The sequence below is a fragment of the Serinus canaria genome, chromosome 5 (genome assembly GCF_022539315.1).
Source record: "Serinus canaria isolate serCan28SL12 chromosome 5, serCan2020, whole genome shotgun sequence".
Taxonomy (NCBI): Eukaryota; Metazoa; Chordata; class Aves; order Passeriformes; family Fringillidae; genus Serinus; species Serinus canaria.
The window spans coordinates 5,587,336-5,603,351 of record NC_066319.1 but is presented as its reverse complement, the minus strand read 5'-3'; the positions used below and the strand labels follow the sequence as shown (position 1 = coordinate 5,603,351).

Genomic DNA, 16,016 nt, shown 5'->3' with positions numbered 1-16,016 from the left:
CTCTAAGCTTGGAACAATACAAATTATTAAAACCTTACTTTGTTATGGTCAGAAAACATACTTAGTTTAAGAAGGACATAAACAGTGACCAGGACATCTGTAAAGGCTCAAGCTTCAGCTCTAGGCTAAAATTCCCCCCCAAAACCAGTTTTGTACATGACAGGTGTGGGTCTGGGGCTTAGCCCTGAGCTGCAATATCACTGTGCAGCAAACCAGCCAGAGCACAGCCCCCAGGTCTGTGCGTGGGAAAGGTAAGAAATGACTGAAGGCACACATCCCATCACAACACCCACCTCTACTTTTTCTACTACTTGCTTTCCAAAGGAGCAGACTTTGGTGGAACAGGTGATTGTCATGTTTTCCGAGCTCTCGTACTGACTGGTGACTCCGTAAAACGCCCCTGTATCATCCTGGATGTTGCAGTTTAAGTCAGCCTGGGGAAAAAGGTGAAAATTTCATTTTTTATTTGACAGTGTGAATAGCATAAGCTGTCACTAGCTTACCATTCTTTTCAGAAATGACGGGGGGAGCTTTAATGGTGATGACAGTGACAGTGGAAAAAGTCCATCAGGGAAGCAGCTGCCTAACTGTTGCAGTAAAAACCTCAGGAAATCAGCAATTTACTCAAAATTTAGACAATGAAAGATGACCCAGTATTTCGGTGGGCTCCAGGTGACATTCTTGTCTGGCAGATGGCTGATGAAATCCCTGGAGCAAAGGAATGATCACCTGCGAGGAGCCTGGCCCCAGAGCCAGCCCCTCTGCAGTGAGCCTGCCTTCAGACTCAAATCCAGCCCAGCCACCCCCCTCCAGAGGGGCCACAGCTCACTTTTTCTGGTCTTAGAGCAATGCAGTCCTCATGGCAGAGGGAGACAGCTGGGCAGCACAGGATGGGTCTCTGATAAGGCTCTGCTGGGCCATATGGCACTGGTTCAGCACAACACTGAACCACGGAGAGTCTGACACAAGCCCCAGGCTCCCTGTGTGCCATGCCCAGCAAACACTGCTGCAAGGCTCTGCTGCCTCCCAGCATCTCCCTGCAGCCTCAGAAACCACCCAGCTGCCTTTGACAGGCAGCATCAGAGACCAAGACTCGCAGGATCAAGTGAGGAGCAGCTCCACCTTCAATTATTCATTATCCAAGCCCTGTGCACAGCAGGATTAATTTGGCTACAAAGCAACCCCACAGTCCACCTGCTGAATCCAGCCTCCCTGGGCCCAGAGCAGGGCTGGAGCTGCTCTGCCACTCTGCTCTTTGCCATCATGGACCCATTTCTGCTCATTTCCAACGCCCTGCAGTTAAAAGCACACGGATATGGATAAGGCAGACCCTAGGGATGTGCACAGCTGGACTGGTGATTCAGGCATTAGCTCTGCTGACATCTTTGATGCCCAGGGAGAGAGGGAGCAGGGTTTGCCTTTTATGTGGAAATAGCTGATCAGCTCCTGCAGCATGACAGAAAGGAATCACCTGAACTTGAAAGTTAGGCCAAGGTGAGCATTTTAGCAGGGAAATGCACTTCTGAGGCTGCTTCACTTGCAAGTCTAGCTCTGCTTAGTTCTAGTCCTAATACAGAAATGGAATACATAACACTTGACAGGTACCCTCATGTTTACCCTCAGACTTCTCAAAAACCTTATTTACAGGTATGCTTACCTATGCCCCATCCCTGGAAGTGTTCAGAGTGAATGAGTAACCAGGTCTAGTGGAAGGTATTGGATTTAGGTATCTCTAAGGTTCTTTATGACCAGACCATTCTGGGATTCTAGCGTGGAGCACTCACCACAGTTCTGGTCATTTGTAACTGCTACTTAATTTTTAACTTGGCCACAACTCATTCATCCTCCTCAGTGTCTGCAATCCTTATTTGTGGTGGGGCCTTGTGAGGCAATATTCTGATACCAGCACACACTGAGCTGGTCTGTGGTACACAGAAGACATGGGTCTAGGATTACCTGGGGCTGGCCTTGTCAATAAACCAGGGGAGCAGCCTCCAGAGGTTTGCACCCAGGCACACAAACAGCCCCACAGTCAGGTGTTTGGCACAGGAGGAAGAAATCCTATGGCTGTTCCAACCATAGGAACCTGGCTCCTTGCACCTGCCTCGCCAGGCCAGCAGGTAATGGTTAATGTGCATCTAGAGCAGGGCTGTCAAGGAGCTGGGAGGAACTGGGCACACTTATCACAGCAAATAAGCAATTTGCCATCACAGCTGGCCTGCAACCAGTGCATGGCAAACATCTAAACCTGGAGCATGCAGCAGCCCCAGGCCACGCCACCGCTGCTCTGCGGAATTCCTGAAGGAGAGGGATTTCTCCTGAAACAACTGCACTGCTGCCACTGCTGATAATAACAACACAAGCAATCTCAGAATTCCTGAAGGAGAGGGATTTCTCCTGAAACAACTGCACTGCTGCCACTGCTGATAATAACAGTACAAGCAAACTCTCAGAATGCAATTATTCCTGCTGCTACCACAATTGCAGTTTTACTAGCAGAGCATTTTCTTTCTTTTCCAATAAGAGCAAAATATTTGAGAAATCATAACTAAACCACCCCTCACAGTTGTCAAAAATCAGCTGCACAGACCTCGCACTCCGAGCTGCAGTAGCAAATGTTTGGATTTAAAAAAGGATAACTTTCTGTCTGCTGCCTTCTGGATTTGAAGCCTGCTGAAAAAAACCACCTAATTGTTCTATTTACATGCTGACATTTAACCTGGACAAGTAACACATGTGGCCATCTGTCACCCTGTTGTTCACTGCCCCAGCTCCTGCAGCCCCTGCTGAAATCACCAGGAGTTCTGTGTACACAGCACATCCAGGCTGGGGCCTGCTGCTGCAGAGAGGAACACTTGAAACTATCCCTCAGTTGTCATGATTTACCCTTTTGCAACCACAACATGGTTGGAAAAGTCCCATGATGATGATCATATCGATGAGAATTATCTTTATTTACTTGTTTGCTCTAGGATTTTTTTTTTTTTGAGTCTAGCACACAGTCAAGGTGTTTTCAAGGAAGGACAGAATTCTCTTTGTAAACAGTTTTCACATTCATCTAATTGCTGAGATTGCTGAGAGCTGAAAACTCTTCAAAACAGTCTAACACCAGCATTAAAAAATCATAGGAGTTGGCAAGCAAATGCTTTTAAATGAAGGCTTCACCAAAGCCTCTTTTAGTACTAAAACAACTTTGTCTTAAGGACTTAAGAATATTATTACGGCTTAAATAGCAAGGGATTTGCCCAAACATATAGGTGTGAAAGCTAAATTGTATTTTTCAAACCCATGAAATTAAAACAAATTTTTTGCTGTTTTTTTTCCCTTCTCCAAAAGGTTATGAGTACCCATGTGGCTGTGAGAGTTGCAGATGTGTTATAAATGAATGCCCTGGTATTCAGCTTTAGCTCCTTACCACAGCATTGATTCCAGGGCTCGTGTCTGCATTTTAGAAGGGATGTTGGAAAATTGGAAAGTGTTCAGCAAAGAGCTACAAGAATGATTTCAGGTCTGGAAAACACCCTTTGTAGTGAATGACTAATGAAACTCCATCTACTTACTTTTTCCAAGGGAAGCTTTTCCACAGCCTTGTCATGGCCTGCAAGTTGCTACATGGGGAAGAGCCTTCTCCTAGATTAAATCTTGCAGGAAAGGGCATTGAAAGGCAGAAAGCTAAAGCTAAGCAAAAGCAAAATGAGAAACAAGGCAGGGGCTGGTAGCCCTGCTGGCCATGGGATGCTGGAATAATGCTCAGATGAGGAGAAAGCACCGTGGGGTCTTTTTTCACCCAGTGAGTATCTGTCAGGGATGCTCTGGTACTGTGCAAAGGCAAACATTACTTAGTGAGGTTCAGTGCCTGAGCCACCTGGGGCAGGCAGGGCTACAGAAACAGAACAACAACAAAACTGAGATACAGAAATTGACCTGATTAGGCTTCTCCTTATAACTCCCATTTGAAAAAGGTGACAACAGCCAGGCCTCTGGAGTGCTGTCCCCAGCTCTGGTGCATCATTTCCATGGTGCTGTCTCCAGCTGTTCCCCTGCATTTCTGACACAGGCTGCAAGCCTTCCTGGCCTACAAAACAGCTTTCCCTCCTGTACAGCTTCCCAGGCAGCTGTGCTCTGGGCCCCAGGCACTGGGCTTGGGGAGCACTCTTGCTGTCTATACAGATAAATAACTTTTTGAATGGTGACTTCAAATAATTGGTGTGAATTCAAATAATATGGCATATCAAACATTATGGGATGATCACATTGAGTTTTAAAGATCAACATAATTTAGGAGGGAAAAAACCCAAAACCACAAATGGAACTTTTAATTTTTAAATTTTTTTTTTTTTTTACTTTCAAGAGTAAAACTCTAATTTAGATTTATTTCTGGGCACTGAGTTTTATATAAATGCACTTGGAGGTGGAAGAGGCACTCAGATTTCTGGCACCCTATCTCCAGTGCAAGAGCATGATTAATTCATTAATAAAGCACAGCTTGCCAATGGGTAGCACTGGAAATATTGCATACTAAGAGCACCAAGTGTTCAACACACTGAATGGAGAAGTCTCTGCCAGTGTGCTGGAGCTTGCACCTAAAGAGAGATGGCTGCAACCAAAATAAAGAGTAACAATAAATTTAAAATAAATTAAAAACCCCATTCCTTTCCCCAGAGCTCTCGGGCTCTGTGCTACAGGCAGGGCAGAGGGTAGAGTGCTTGTGGAATAATAACAGCTTTGGCTAACAAAAAAGCAACTCCAGCAAAAATTGCTGAGAAGAGCCCAAACCCATCCTGCTGAGCAGAAGGAGAACAGCCCCTACTGGAAACAGTGGGAGCTGGGGAGGGCCAGGGCAGTTTGCAGAGGCACTCACAGCTCCCAGCAGGCACAGAAATCAGGAATGAGGTCACTCACTAGCAGCACCTAGGGCTGAGCAGCTGCTCCGAGCGGCCGCGGGCAGGTGGGTCACTCAGCACCCTGCCTCCCCTCCTCCCCTCCACAGCTCCACCAAGGAGCAGGGATTCCAAACTGTGAAGCAATTTTTTCCAAAGGGAGCATCTGGGCCTTGGCACGCTGCAGTGCAGCTCAGGAATGGTGTCCAGGGCTGCCACATGGTTGGGTTTGGGACGGACAGCCCCGGCACCCTGCCCTTCCGCTGGGCACCCAGCACCTGCCTGCTCAGGGTCCTCCTCTGTGCCAGGGGATGCCCTGGGGAAAGGCCAGGGCATGGCTGCTTTCCTCCATAGCTCATCTGCTTTGCACACATTTGCATGCTGGCCTTGGAGCTGTTCTTGTTACAGGCCCCAGTTGTGAGCTGCAGATTGTCTGGCAGTCACGCTGTGTGTGTGTGTGGGGAGGGAACTCCAAGATTCTGGATTCTGCAATATAAATGAAAGAGAGAGAGAAAGAAAGAGAGAGAGAAAGAGAGAGAGAAAGAAAGAAAAGAGAGAGAGAAAGAGAGAGAGAAAGAGAGAAAGAGAGAGAGAGAGAGAAAGAAAGAAAAGAGAGAGAGAGAGAGAAAGAGAGAAAGAGAGAGAGAAAGAGAGAGAGAAAGAGAACAGAGAGAAAGAAGAGAGAGAGAAGAAAGAGAGACGAGAGAGAAAGAGAGAAAGCAAGCGAGACGAAAGGAGAGAGACAGAAAGAAAGAGAAGAAAGAGAGAAAGAAAGAGAGAACAGAGAGAGAAAGAGAGAGACAAGCCAAAGCAAGACCCAAGAGAGCCAAAGAAAGACACGACGAAATGATCGCACAAGATAAACGAACAGAAAGCACAAGAAAGAAGAGAAAGCAGAAGAAAGAAAGAAAGAACAGATCTACAGCAAAGAAGTAGAAATGACAGAAAGAAAGATCAATTTGATGAAGTCAAGATAGCCCCCCCGATGAAAGAAAGAAAGAAAGAGACCAGAAAGAAAGAAAGAAAGAAAGAAAGAAAGAAAGAAAGAAAGAAAGAAAGATAAGAAAAGAAAGAATAGAAAGAAAGAAAGGAAAGAAAGAAGAAAGAGAAGAGAAAGAAAGAAAGAAGAAAGAAGAAAGAGAAGAAAGAAAGAAAAGAAAGAAAGGCAGTAGCCACAATTGTGTGTGTGGATGAAGGGCACAAAGAATCTCTGCACCTTTTAAGAGGCTGGAGGCACATGGGGATAAATTCAGGAGGGGGTGGGAGGAGACCACAGGCACAAGCCATTTCTGAGCACTGATTACATGGGTAAATTGTTTGTTCCAGTGTATCACAAAGAGAAGGAGCATTATTTTTCATGCCACAGCTGTTTTGAATAAGAATAGGAATAAACTTAACTATCCTCCTCATGTTACTTACCACTAATTATGGCATATATTTACATCTATAAAACAGTGAAATTTTGGGAGACATAATTTAATGCCCCTTTATTGTGTAGATTCCTTTATTTCCATCCCACATTTGAATTTCAAAAATGTTTAGGACTTCAAAGCATCTTTAAAAGCTTGCCCTAATTATAATATGCATTACTTTCGAAAACTCCTAGTTTGCATTGCAGATTCCTGCAAATAGAGGCATTCATTTTAAACATCAATTAATATCATCCACGCATCTTCAGATGAGTTTGGGTCTTGGTTCCAGAGTTGCAGTGAGCTCTGGCTAAGCTTTCCTCAGTTAGAAGAATAGTTCAAGCTACTGCAAACACAAAATTAGGTCAGTGGATCAGAGCCATAGAAGGCCAACATTAATTTATATCAGCTGTTTTTTCCCTGTGTCACCAATGGGAGAACAACCATCCTCCTTTCAGACATATTTGGTTCCCCAACCTGTCCCTGTACCTGCAGAAATCAGAGTTCAGGCTGGCCCAGAGCACTTGGCAGTGTGAGAGACAAAATCCCAGCATGTTACTGCAAGGTGTGCTTACACCAGCATCGAGGAGCCCAGTGGAGGCAGGAGCAGTGCTGTAGGTTACATGCAAAAGTCATGCAAAATTTGCCTCAAAATTTGCACTTGGGGTTGAGGCAAAACCTGAGAGAGGAAATAACAAAGTTACAGCAGCAGAACTTAGTCCAGGAGGCCTAAGTGTATTGCTTAGAATTAGAGAATTCAGGAATAGGAGTCAGCAATCAGTGGGGCCAGCACTAGACATGACCATGGATAGAAGCAATAAAAGAAACCAGCACAGGCACCCTGTGTTGACTTAGCTTTGAGACAGGCTAACTGCAACTTCAAAGAGCAGAAAGCTTTGGGGCTATTCCCGAGTCACAAAAGCAGTTTAAATACAAACTAACCACCAGGAACACTGACCATGCCCAGATTAAGGTTAGATGGCACAAATCATTCCTGCTTGTTTTGCACAGGTTGGGCTTAGTCCCAGAAGGTGAGAGAAGCAGGATTGTGCAATTAACCTGCAGCCAGGGAAAGGTTTCCTCCACAGATACTCTTCAGCCTTCTCTGAATTCTGCATCAGTGTTCTAGGACAGCTTTTACACTTGTTCAGCAACCTTTGTTTTGTGTTCTATAACCCAGTAATCTCCAGTCTCATACCCCTGTCACACAAACTCCCCGTGCCACACCGTCAGGACGCTGCTCCTTATCTACAACATGCCAAGTGAAGCTCCCTCTGTTAGTGCAAAAGTCTGGCTCTGTGGCAATTCCCCTGAGCCCTGTGGCTCCCAGTGGCTCTCTGGGATAAAGCAGAGGAGCAGTCATTGCATTCCAGGTGCAAGACAAGGACCAGGCATTGCATTGCAGGGCGTGAGGCTGCTGGTCTGAGGTGGTGTGGGAGGAGGAGTCTCTTCCTTTTGTACCTCCTGCACTTCTTGGTAGGAAGAGGCCCAAAGGTGTGACATCCAGATGTGTCACCAGGACCAGGGCCAGCAGCTCATCCATTCCCAGCATCAGGGAATTGTAAACACAACCAGGTTGTGTTTCCCATGAGATACAATCTGCATAAACCAATAAAGCTCTCAAAGCAAAGCAAACTTTGCTTTGTACTCCATCCCGGTGCCGCCTTGCTAAGTCAACCCCACAACTGGCAGATGTCTTCTTGCAAGATCTCAGACCTTTCCCTCCCACTTTTTTTTTAGTCAGACCTTATTGCTGAAATCAGGAGGACAAGGAAAGCTGTGCTGGTGAGCAGCCTGAAGCAGAACTGCAGGGGAAAGAGCCAGAGGAGTATTCTTTCCAGCTACCAGAGCTCAGCTGCTTTCTGCCTTAGTCATCCTCAGCACAAGTACTCATCTGTGGTCTTCCTGTTTCCCATTTTCCCATTCCACAGCACGATTAATGTCCAAAGAAAACACCCTTTGTGCTGCCTCCAGTGGCATGCTGACTTCCCCTAAATCCATTTGCAGGGTCACCATTCCTTCCGGCACCAAATCCTCACCTCCACTTTCAGCCTTCTCACATCATGACACTCTCCAGCTTCCCTTCTCTGGTTTGCCTTGACTTCTTTCACTCAGACCTTGCCTTTTCTTCACTGATTCTCCCCAGAGTGCTTTCACACCTGTAATTATTTGCCCAACCAAAACTCACTTTCCTCTTTTGCCCACCAGAACAAGGGCTGCCACAATCCCCTGGGATGCAGCAGCAGCTTACAGCAAATGATTGATGGCTACGTGTAATGAAGGAGGAAGACACCACAAAGGATGGGAGATGGGAAATAAATGGGGAGGCAGAGTATTGGGACTAAGCAATAAGCACACATCATGAACAGAAGCAGGGAGGAGGTGAACTTACAGAGTAGGAGGAGGTAGCAGATGATGAGAGAGCAGATTCTTATTCAGAACCAGATACTTAATTCAGCCAAAATGAATCTCTTTCCATATGAATAAAGCTGAGGTTACTTATAGGGTCAAAAACACTGACAGCAACCTGTGCCAGCTTTTTCCTGGTGATATTATGACTGTTTAAAACAGTTTTTTAACACTCCCCACAGAAAAGGGAATGGCATCCTTCTTTTTTCTGAAGAAATGCCCTATTGGGGTGAAAGAAATTAAGGACAGTGAGCTGACAATTCAGGATCTAATTCTCATGACAAGCTACCTTCTGGTTTTCCTGTACATGTTCCTGCATATGTTTAGGACTGGTGTGAAGTTTTTCCTAGAAGAGCATCCCTTGTGACTCTTGCAACACTCAAACCCTACCCCAGGCCCCTTCTCTCTGCCTCACTCACTTGATGAGAGAGAAAATCCACTGGTTTATTTTAAGATCATGGCTCAGGAAAGTGTTCTCACCACATTTTTAACGTATAACTGAGAAGGATGTTAGCACTGTATGTTTTTGAATCTCTAGGTTAATACAGCACAAAATTGTGTTAAAAGGCCATTGTGTTGGAAGGCACGGTGAGGTGAGGCAATGTTGGATTGAGGCTGCCTGCACACCCTGGCTGCTGAGCTGTATCATGTCACAGGCTTTAGCCACACAACTGCACACTCTGAACATCTGCACAAGGTGTCTTTGTCTCTGCTGCTCACTGTGCTGTTCCTGAACCAGCCAGGACCTGTGCTGAACACAGAATTATGCATTTCACAGAGGTGTCTTCATGGCATCACCTTGAGACCTGACAGCAGCCATGAGGCTGATTTGCCAGTGAGCACATGAGGTGAAGGGGTGGTGTCAGCCCCACAGATGTGCACAGATGTGGGACTGGGACAGGAGTGTTAAAGGTGAGCACTGCTGGTAGGAGACAAAGCAGAGAAGGCTGGCTCTTGGATTTTCAAAGTCAGGAGAGCACCACAGACCTCAAGGATCCAAAGAAGGTCTCTAATGGCTTTAGGTATGCCTTTGAGCATTCAGTATGCTTGAAAATCAATTTCCACATGGAGAAAAAGCAGAACATACAATACCTCAATTACCATATCATAAATCTCTGCTGCATCCACGTCTAGTACAAAGTCTGAGGATTATCATCCTCTGTGGGAAATGAGAACAGGCATGTGAAGGGACACTCATTTTTGCCAGTGTGCTCTGCAAATATCTATTACTCAGAGTGGATTGGTGAGATGATGGCCTCAGCTCAAGCCAAATTTCACAAGGAAATGTATTTAGTGGTCACAGACCCTTAACTCCAAGCTCTGCTGCACTGCAGCCAGATTTCTCCTGCTGTTATGTTTGTCCTTCTCTCACCTCCCAGAAACCTTCTTTGCTGTACTTCATCCCTGTGTTTCCTTATCCCAAATGCTCCCTCTTCCCACTGCCTCCCTCTTGTTGACCCTGCATTCTCACCTGCCTGCTCCAGGCCACTGGTACCCACTGTGTTTCAGCTCCCACTGCTCTGCTGCCTGCTCTTTCTGGCCTCTTTGCTCAGCCAGCCCTCAAACACTTGGTCTACAGCTCACAGGCCCAGGATTAAACCCTGTGAATTTCTCAATGGGTTTCTTCTGCAGTCCAACAAAGCTTCTGCTCAGCGGCTTAGTCCTTCTGCATCCAGATTTGAGAAAAAAAAGAGTTTCCCTCATTCCAGTTTCCACTCCTAAATCTGGTGCCTCAGAAGCTCTTGGAAAGATATGAAGTCTGGGGGATTTTATAAGGTGTAGAGTATTTCAAATCCCATAGATAAACTCTGATCATAAGCAGTGGTTCCAGATCAACCTCTTCTGGTTTCAGCCTCAACCTGTCCACCCTGCAATTAAACCCTGAATATGCCACTTCTAGTGAAGTTTTAAAAGGAAAATATTAAATGCTGAGATGCTAACTGCTGCTATGAAAAGGAGTATACCACAAAAAATACCCCAACAAATTAGTGAGTATAAAAAGCTTTAGTATAAGCATGAGGCTCAGCCTGCAGATTTGCTGATCCTTTTGGATGAACCTTTTAGTAGTTTAGTGGTAGACTTGGCTGACGGTTGAACTCAATGATCTTAGAGACCTTTTCCAACTGAAATTATTTTATTATTTTATGATTATGTCGCCAACACGATATTTTGCAAATACAATAAGAAAAACCTGGCTTATCAATGAAATTCATCACGACTAGATCAATATGCAGCCTCCCAGCCCTCCACTCCAGTTATTTTTCACCCTTGCTCTGAATATGATAAGTTATGGAGCAGAATCCTGTGGCTGGGTAACAAGAAGGCAAGGAGAAAGCAGATGTGCCCTGTGAGCCCCCCAGGCTCACAGCTGTCCCAGCTCCCCCCCTGCCTGGTCCTCCCTGCAGGAGCATGGGCTGATGGCAGGACTGATCCTCACACCCCTTGCACCTGGCAGCAGCTGCCCTTCGGAAATAGCCAAAGCAGGCTCCATCCCTGCCTTCCTGCTTCTCCTGGACCACTAGATGGCAGTTCCCCATCTCCAAACGGGGCTCTGGAGACCTGCTGGCAGCTGCCCAGCAGTGCAGAGCCAGGCAGAGCTGGGGCACACCTGCCCCGGTGCCAGCTCTGTGCCAGCTGAAGGGCAAACAGCTCTGCACCCCTGCACGGTAACAGAGGCAACTTCCACAGGGGGAAGAGCTCCCCCAGCCCTGCTGGGCAGCAGAGTCCTCCCCAGCACGCCTTACTCACCCAGAACTTGACGAGGAAGAAAGCGTTCTGAGGCCCCTTCCCAAAGAGCTCCTTCAGGCCGCCCTTCTTCTCGGGGAATTTGTCATAAATCTGGCGGATGTCCACCGACTCCAGCAAGGGGTCGCTGTAAGAGTGGTTGGCGTGTCCGATGTGCACGAAGAGGTGTTTGTTGTACTGCAAGGGAGAAACAGGGACATCAGGGGGAGCAGCAGAGGGTTGTGCTCTGATGGACACAATGCCTGGCACGTCGCTCCTGGGACTGGGATCTCCTGCACTGTGGGACAGCCTCACTGCTTGTGGCACTGACCCTTGTGAACAAGGGCCAACATCAAAATAAAAACCTGTGTCCTCACTGCAAACCCCAGAGCATGGGCCTCTGCAAGGGGGTAATGGACACTGCAGGCCCAGTGGCAGCACGGTGATAAGGAGCCCTTCAGTGAGCATAGAAAGATGAATGTGCTCAGGAGCAAAACCCATCTTTACTCCTTTAAACAGTGAGTTTTAATGTCCTGTGTCCTCAGAGCCTGAATTTCTGCTCGTGCCAGAGAGCCCACTCCTGCACATTTTTATCTGCAGCACATCTCAACTAAAAGAGATGGAGGGCATTCCCTTTTGACTGCAGGATGACAAGAAGGCCAGTTCCTCTGCACTGCTGCTCCTACAGACATTGTCCTCCTGTATCTCGACCCATGTAATATTAAAGAGCCCACCTTTCCCCCCTTCCCTTGGGAGCCAGCTCTGTAGATGACCATCCCTGCCAAAACACACTCAGCCTCAATTTCCTATTTCTTAGCTTCATCCCATCACACCTCATTATTATCACAGCAATCACCTTGGCAGTGCCTCTCCTGCCTGGGAGAAATCCTTGGCCCAGTAAAGTCCACCCCAAAGGAGTCCAACATGATCTTTTAGGGCTGCCATTCCTCCAAAGGAACCTTTCAGCACCCGAAACAAAACTGGGAGGATGAACAGCAGGAAAGAAACTGGAAAGAGCCTCCAGCAGTCAGTCAGCACCCCCCAGGGTCACGAGAGCAGAGTGAAGGAGCTCCAGAGTGGCAGGATTAAACACTGGGCGCTTTCCCCACGCAGATCACAAAACATTTTGCTAACTCAGTTAAGGGAAAGCTGATATGCAGTCAATGAACACTAGAGAGCCCTGTCACATTGAACAGATGCTGTACATAAGGGGCAATTCCCAAAAGCTAGGCACAAATAAAATATTTAAAACCCCAAAGCAAACCTCATTTAAGCTATTTTGTTTACAATGTACCTGCTGAATGAACAAATTGAAGTGACAAATCTAAATGAATTGGGCAACCACTCAGAGCCTTCCTTCGGTGTGAGCAAAGTCTTCCCTAGCAGATGTCCAAAACTCTAGGGAAAAGGAAATGGACTGGCTGGATTTCTGCACTTAGGAAATGAAATTGAAATCTATTAAAAAATCATCTAGCATGGTGAAATCTGAATTTAGAACCAGAGAACACTCATCTGGGTATGGGGCCAAAAACGAGATACAGCCTGTGGTTTTTTTGCAGGGTTGTATTTCTTTCTAAATTTTGTGGAAGGAAAAAGGAAAACATAACATCTCATTAAGGCATTTCCACAAGCAAAAAAAAATTGGGGATTGTTTCCTCTCAGTCTTCTCCACTGGAGTTGTTCCAGGTTGTATAAAGAACCACATTTTTATGGAAACAGAATCGAGGGCTCAGGTTCTCCTGTAAATTGTCCTCCTCCCCAAAAGGGTGTCTCTCTCCCAGCCCGAAGATGGCTGGGGAGGGAAGGGGGAAGGGAGAGCTGCATTTACAGTTTGGCCCCTGCAAACTCCCAAGACAGTTCACACGCTGTGCCTTATTCTGCAAGCCAGGCAAATATAGAAATTGCTCAGGATCCAAACTTCCGTAAAAGCAAACACATTTATAGGGGCATGGAGCATGAAGTCTTAATACTCTTTAAATATAAAAGCAGAGTTGGAGGCAGCTGCAAAGCTGTCACAGTTGTCTGCAGAGCTCGCCAAAGCACCAGATGCTGCTGCAGCAAAATTTCTGAGCGGGTACAGTAGGACAGATGGTATGACATCACCTGACAACATTCTTAGGACAGAAATGTTTATTTTGATATTGCAATGTGTGATTATTTTCTCCTTATGTTGCTGCAATTCCTATGCTAAGTACAATCATTACTGAGCTAATTAGACATGGCATATTTCTGCAAACTAACAAATGATAATGCAGTGCTGGAGCAGGGTAAATGGAAACTGAAATGATCCCTGTCGCTTCTAGACAAACACACCCCACGACAGCAACTGATACATGGATAAAGGCAAAGGAGCAAAGTTTTCTGCCTATATTTTTTGAGCTCATTAGTGTCTGAAAAGCTTAAAAACATCCCCGTTATACTGAGAATTCACTGTTGGTTTAGACTGAGTATTCCAGAGTCATTGAAGTACATTAGTTGCTGAGGAATTCACTGACGCTGAAGCATTTAAAGGATTTGCATCTGGCATAGGGGCAATAATGTGCTTTAGATGCCATGAACCATCACAAGTCAAATCCTGTGTTCTCGAAGTACACAAGAACAGGAAGAACATTTCCAGCTCTGTCTCCTGTGTCTGCATTACACGACATGCCCTGGAGATGGCCGCCTTTTAAAGCTGAGCTCCTTCCCTTAGAAAAATTCTAACTATCCAAAGAATGCTGTAAAGCCATGAAATATGACTGTTGTCAAATAATACCACGAGAAAAATTATAATCCACTGAGGAATTTAAAAGAACCAAGACAAATTGCCAATGGCAGGGGATGCAAGCACTGAAGCTGGTGCAGAACAAAGACAAACCACCTACATCTGCTTTATCAGCCAGCACGTGCATTTGCAAAAGCTCCTCACCAGTTCTGCCCTTATGTTCTGGCACAAGCATCCAGAGCAGCACATGGGGGGGTGAATGTCTCCCCACCCACAGGGTGATGGAGATGCTAAGCAAGGTGGAAGGCAAGTGGCAGCTGTTTCTGTGGGAATGACCTTGTTCCTGGGCACAGCACCGCGAGTGCAAGGGTGCTGGACCCTCCTGCTGCACCCAGGGGCACAGTGTGATTTCACCCTCCCAAATCCCACTGGCACACCTGCCCCAGCAGTGACTGTGCTTCTGGGGGGAACGGGAGCCAGGAGGGGTGGGCTGCCTGGAAGCCAGGCACTGGTGTATCAGCAGTCTGAGTGCAGCTCTAAACCAAACCCTGCCCAGCCTCAGCTCTGCTGCCTCGCCGTATCTCATAAATCTGAAACTCTTTAATTTCCTGCTGATGTAAGAAAATCACTCGGTCTGCCAACAAGTTTTCTTATTTCTACCAAAACACTAGTAACTGAATATTTAATTCCTGCTGCTGTTGTCCTCCACTGAAGCAGATGGGGAGTTATAAACATGACATTTTAATGCCATAACTGGAGTCTGTACCAAGTCCTGTTGTTAAGGTTTTTAACACATTCCTGTGAAATATTAGCTGAACTTTCTGGGATGTATGCTACCATACAGCTGCATGGGCAACCTGGTTTTTCATGGACCTCCCTGCATTCAGACCCCTGCCTGGATCTGCTCAGCAATTGATTCAGAAATGTGAAGTAAAAGGGGGTTTTGGGTGACTTTTTGGTTGCAGAAGTGGAGAGGCAGGTGATGAGGGAAGGCAGTTCCCTGATACCTCAATGCTGCCCGGCACTTCCCAGCTACTGCCACAGCAGTCCAGTGTGAAACTGGGACTGGCTGGTTGGGCAAGGTGCTCACACAACGTTCCCATCAGCTTTTCTGCAACAGTGAAGATGCATCTTTCCGTTCTGGCCTGCCTGGTTTAAGACCCTGCAGTCCCAGTTCCAGAAATGCTGTGTGAGTGCTCAGATGGGAAAATTATGCCTGACTATAGGAAGCTCTCAATAATGTTGAGTATTCTGCAAAATCAAGCTCATGTCAAATCAAAGGGGACCCTCAAAATCAGTGGCCCATTCATTCTTTTGCACCTGAACTTCTTGGTTTGTCAATTGTGAGTAATAATGCCCCTTCATCCAAAAAGACTGCACTAGCACATCTGTGAAATGCAAATGCAGGGAATTATTAATTCCATTTGGAAGGGAGGTTAGACAGTGCACAGCGAGCAGGGCACGGGGCCACGCATTTCAACAGCAGAAGAAAACAAACTACTGAATAGTTGCTTATCAAAGAAGGGCCATCTACATCTCCACTGAATGCAGCTGAGGAACAAATGGACACGTGAGCCTGTCATTATCTGCTCTCTGCAGAGCAGAGCAGGGGATGTTTCCCAACTCCTGAGAGCCTGGCTCTGCAGCAGATTTGGGCTGGGTGCAGGGGTGGGGGGAGCTGTAGGACGAGCTGGGGAGATGCAGGGCAGAGGCACAGCCCTTGGGGTGAGCCAGGACAGCTGCTGGGGGCAGGCAGAGCAGGGAATTCTCAGCCTCAGCCCACCCCACTCCAGTGCCAACCCAACCCACGTGTCCCCTGCACCTCCAGTTTTGCTGGGAGGCTCCCCTGGCAGCGGATTTGAGGAAAGGAAGAGAGGCCCATGAAGGCAG

The 16,016-nt window shown here is 46.7% G+C and overlaps 1 protein-coding gene across 6 annotated transcripts in view; it reads right to left on the bottom strand.

Annotated features, from left to right (window-relative positions):
• The window catches only part of TEAD1 (TEA domain transcription factor 1), a 160,717-nt gene that overhangs the window by 7,638 nt on the left and 137,063 nt on the right, over nt 1-16,016 (bottom strand). For all 6 annotated transcript variants that reach the window (XM_050974797.1, XM_050974802.1, XM_050974799.1 and 3 more), the window contains 2 exons: nt 11,447-11,620; nt 294-434 (listed from right to left, as the gene is read on the bottom strand). In XM_050974797.1, coding sequence (XP_050830754.1) covers nt 294-434; nt 11,447-11,620 — 315 coding nt within the window. The remainder of the gene's footprint in view (nt 1-293; nt 435-11,446; nt 11,621-16,016) is intronic.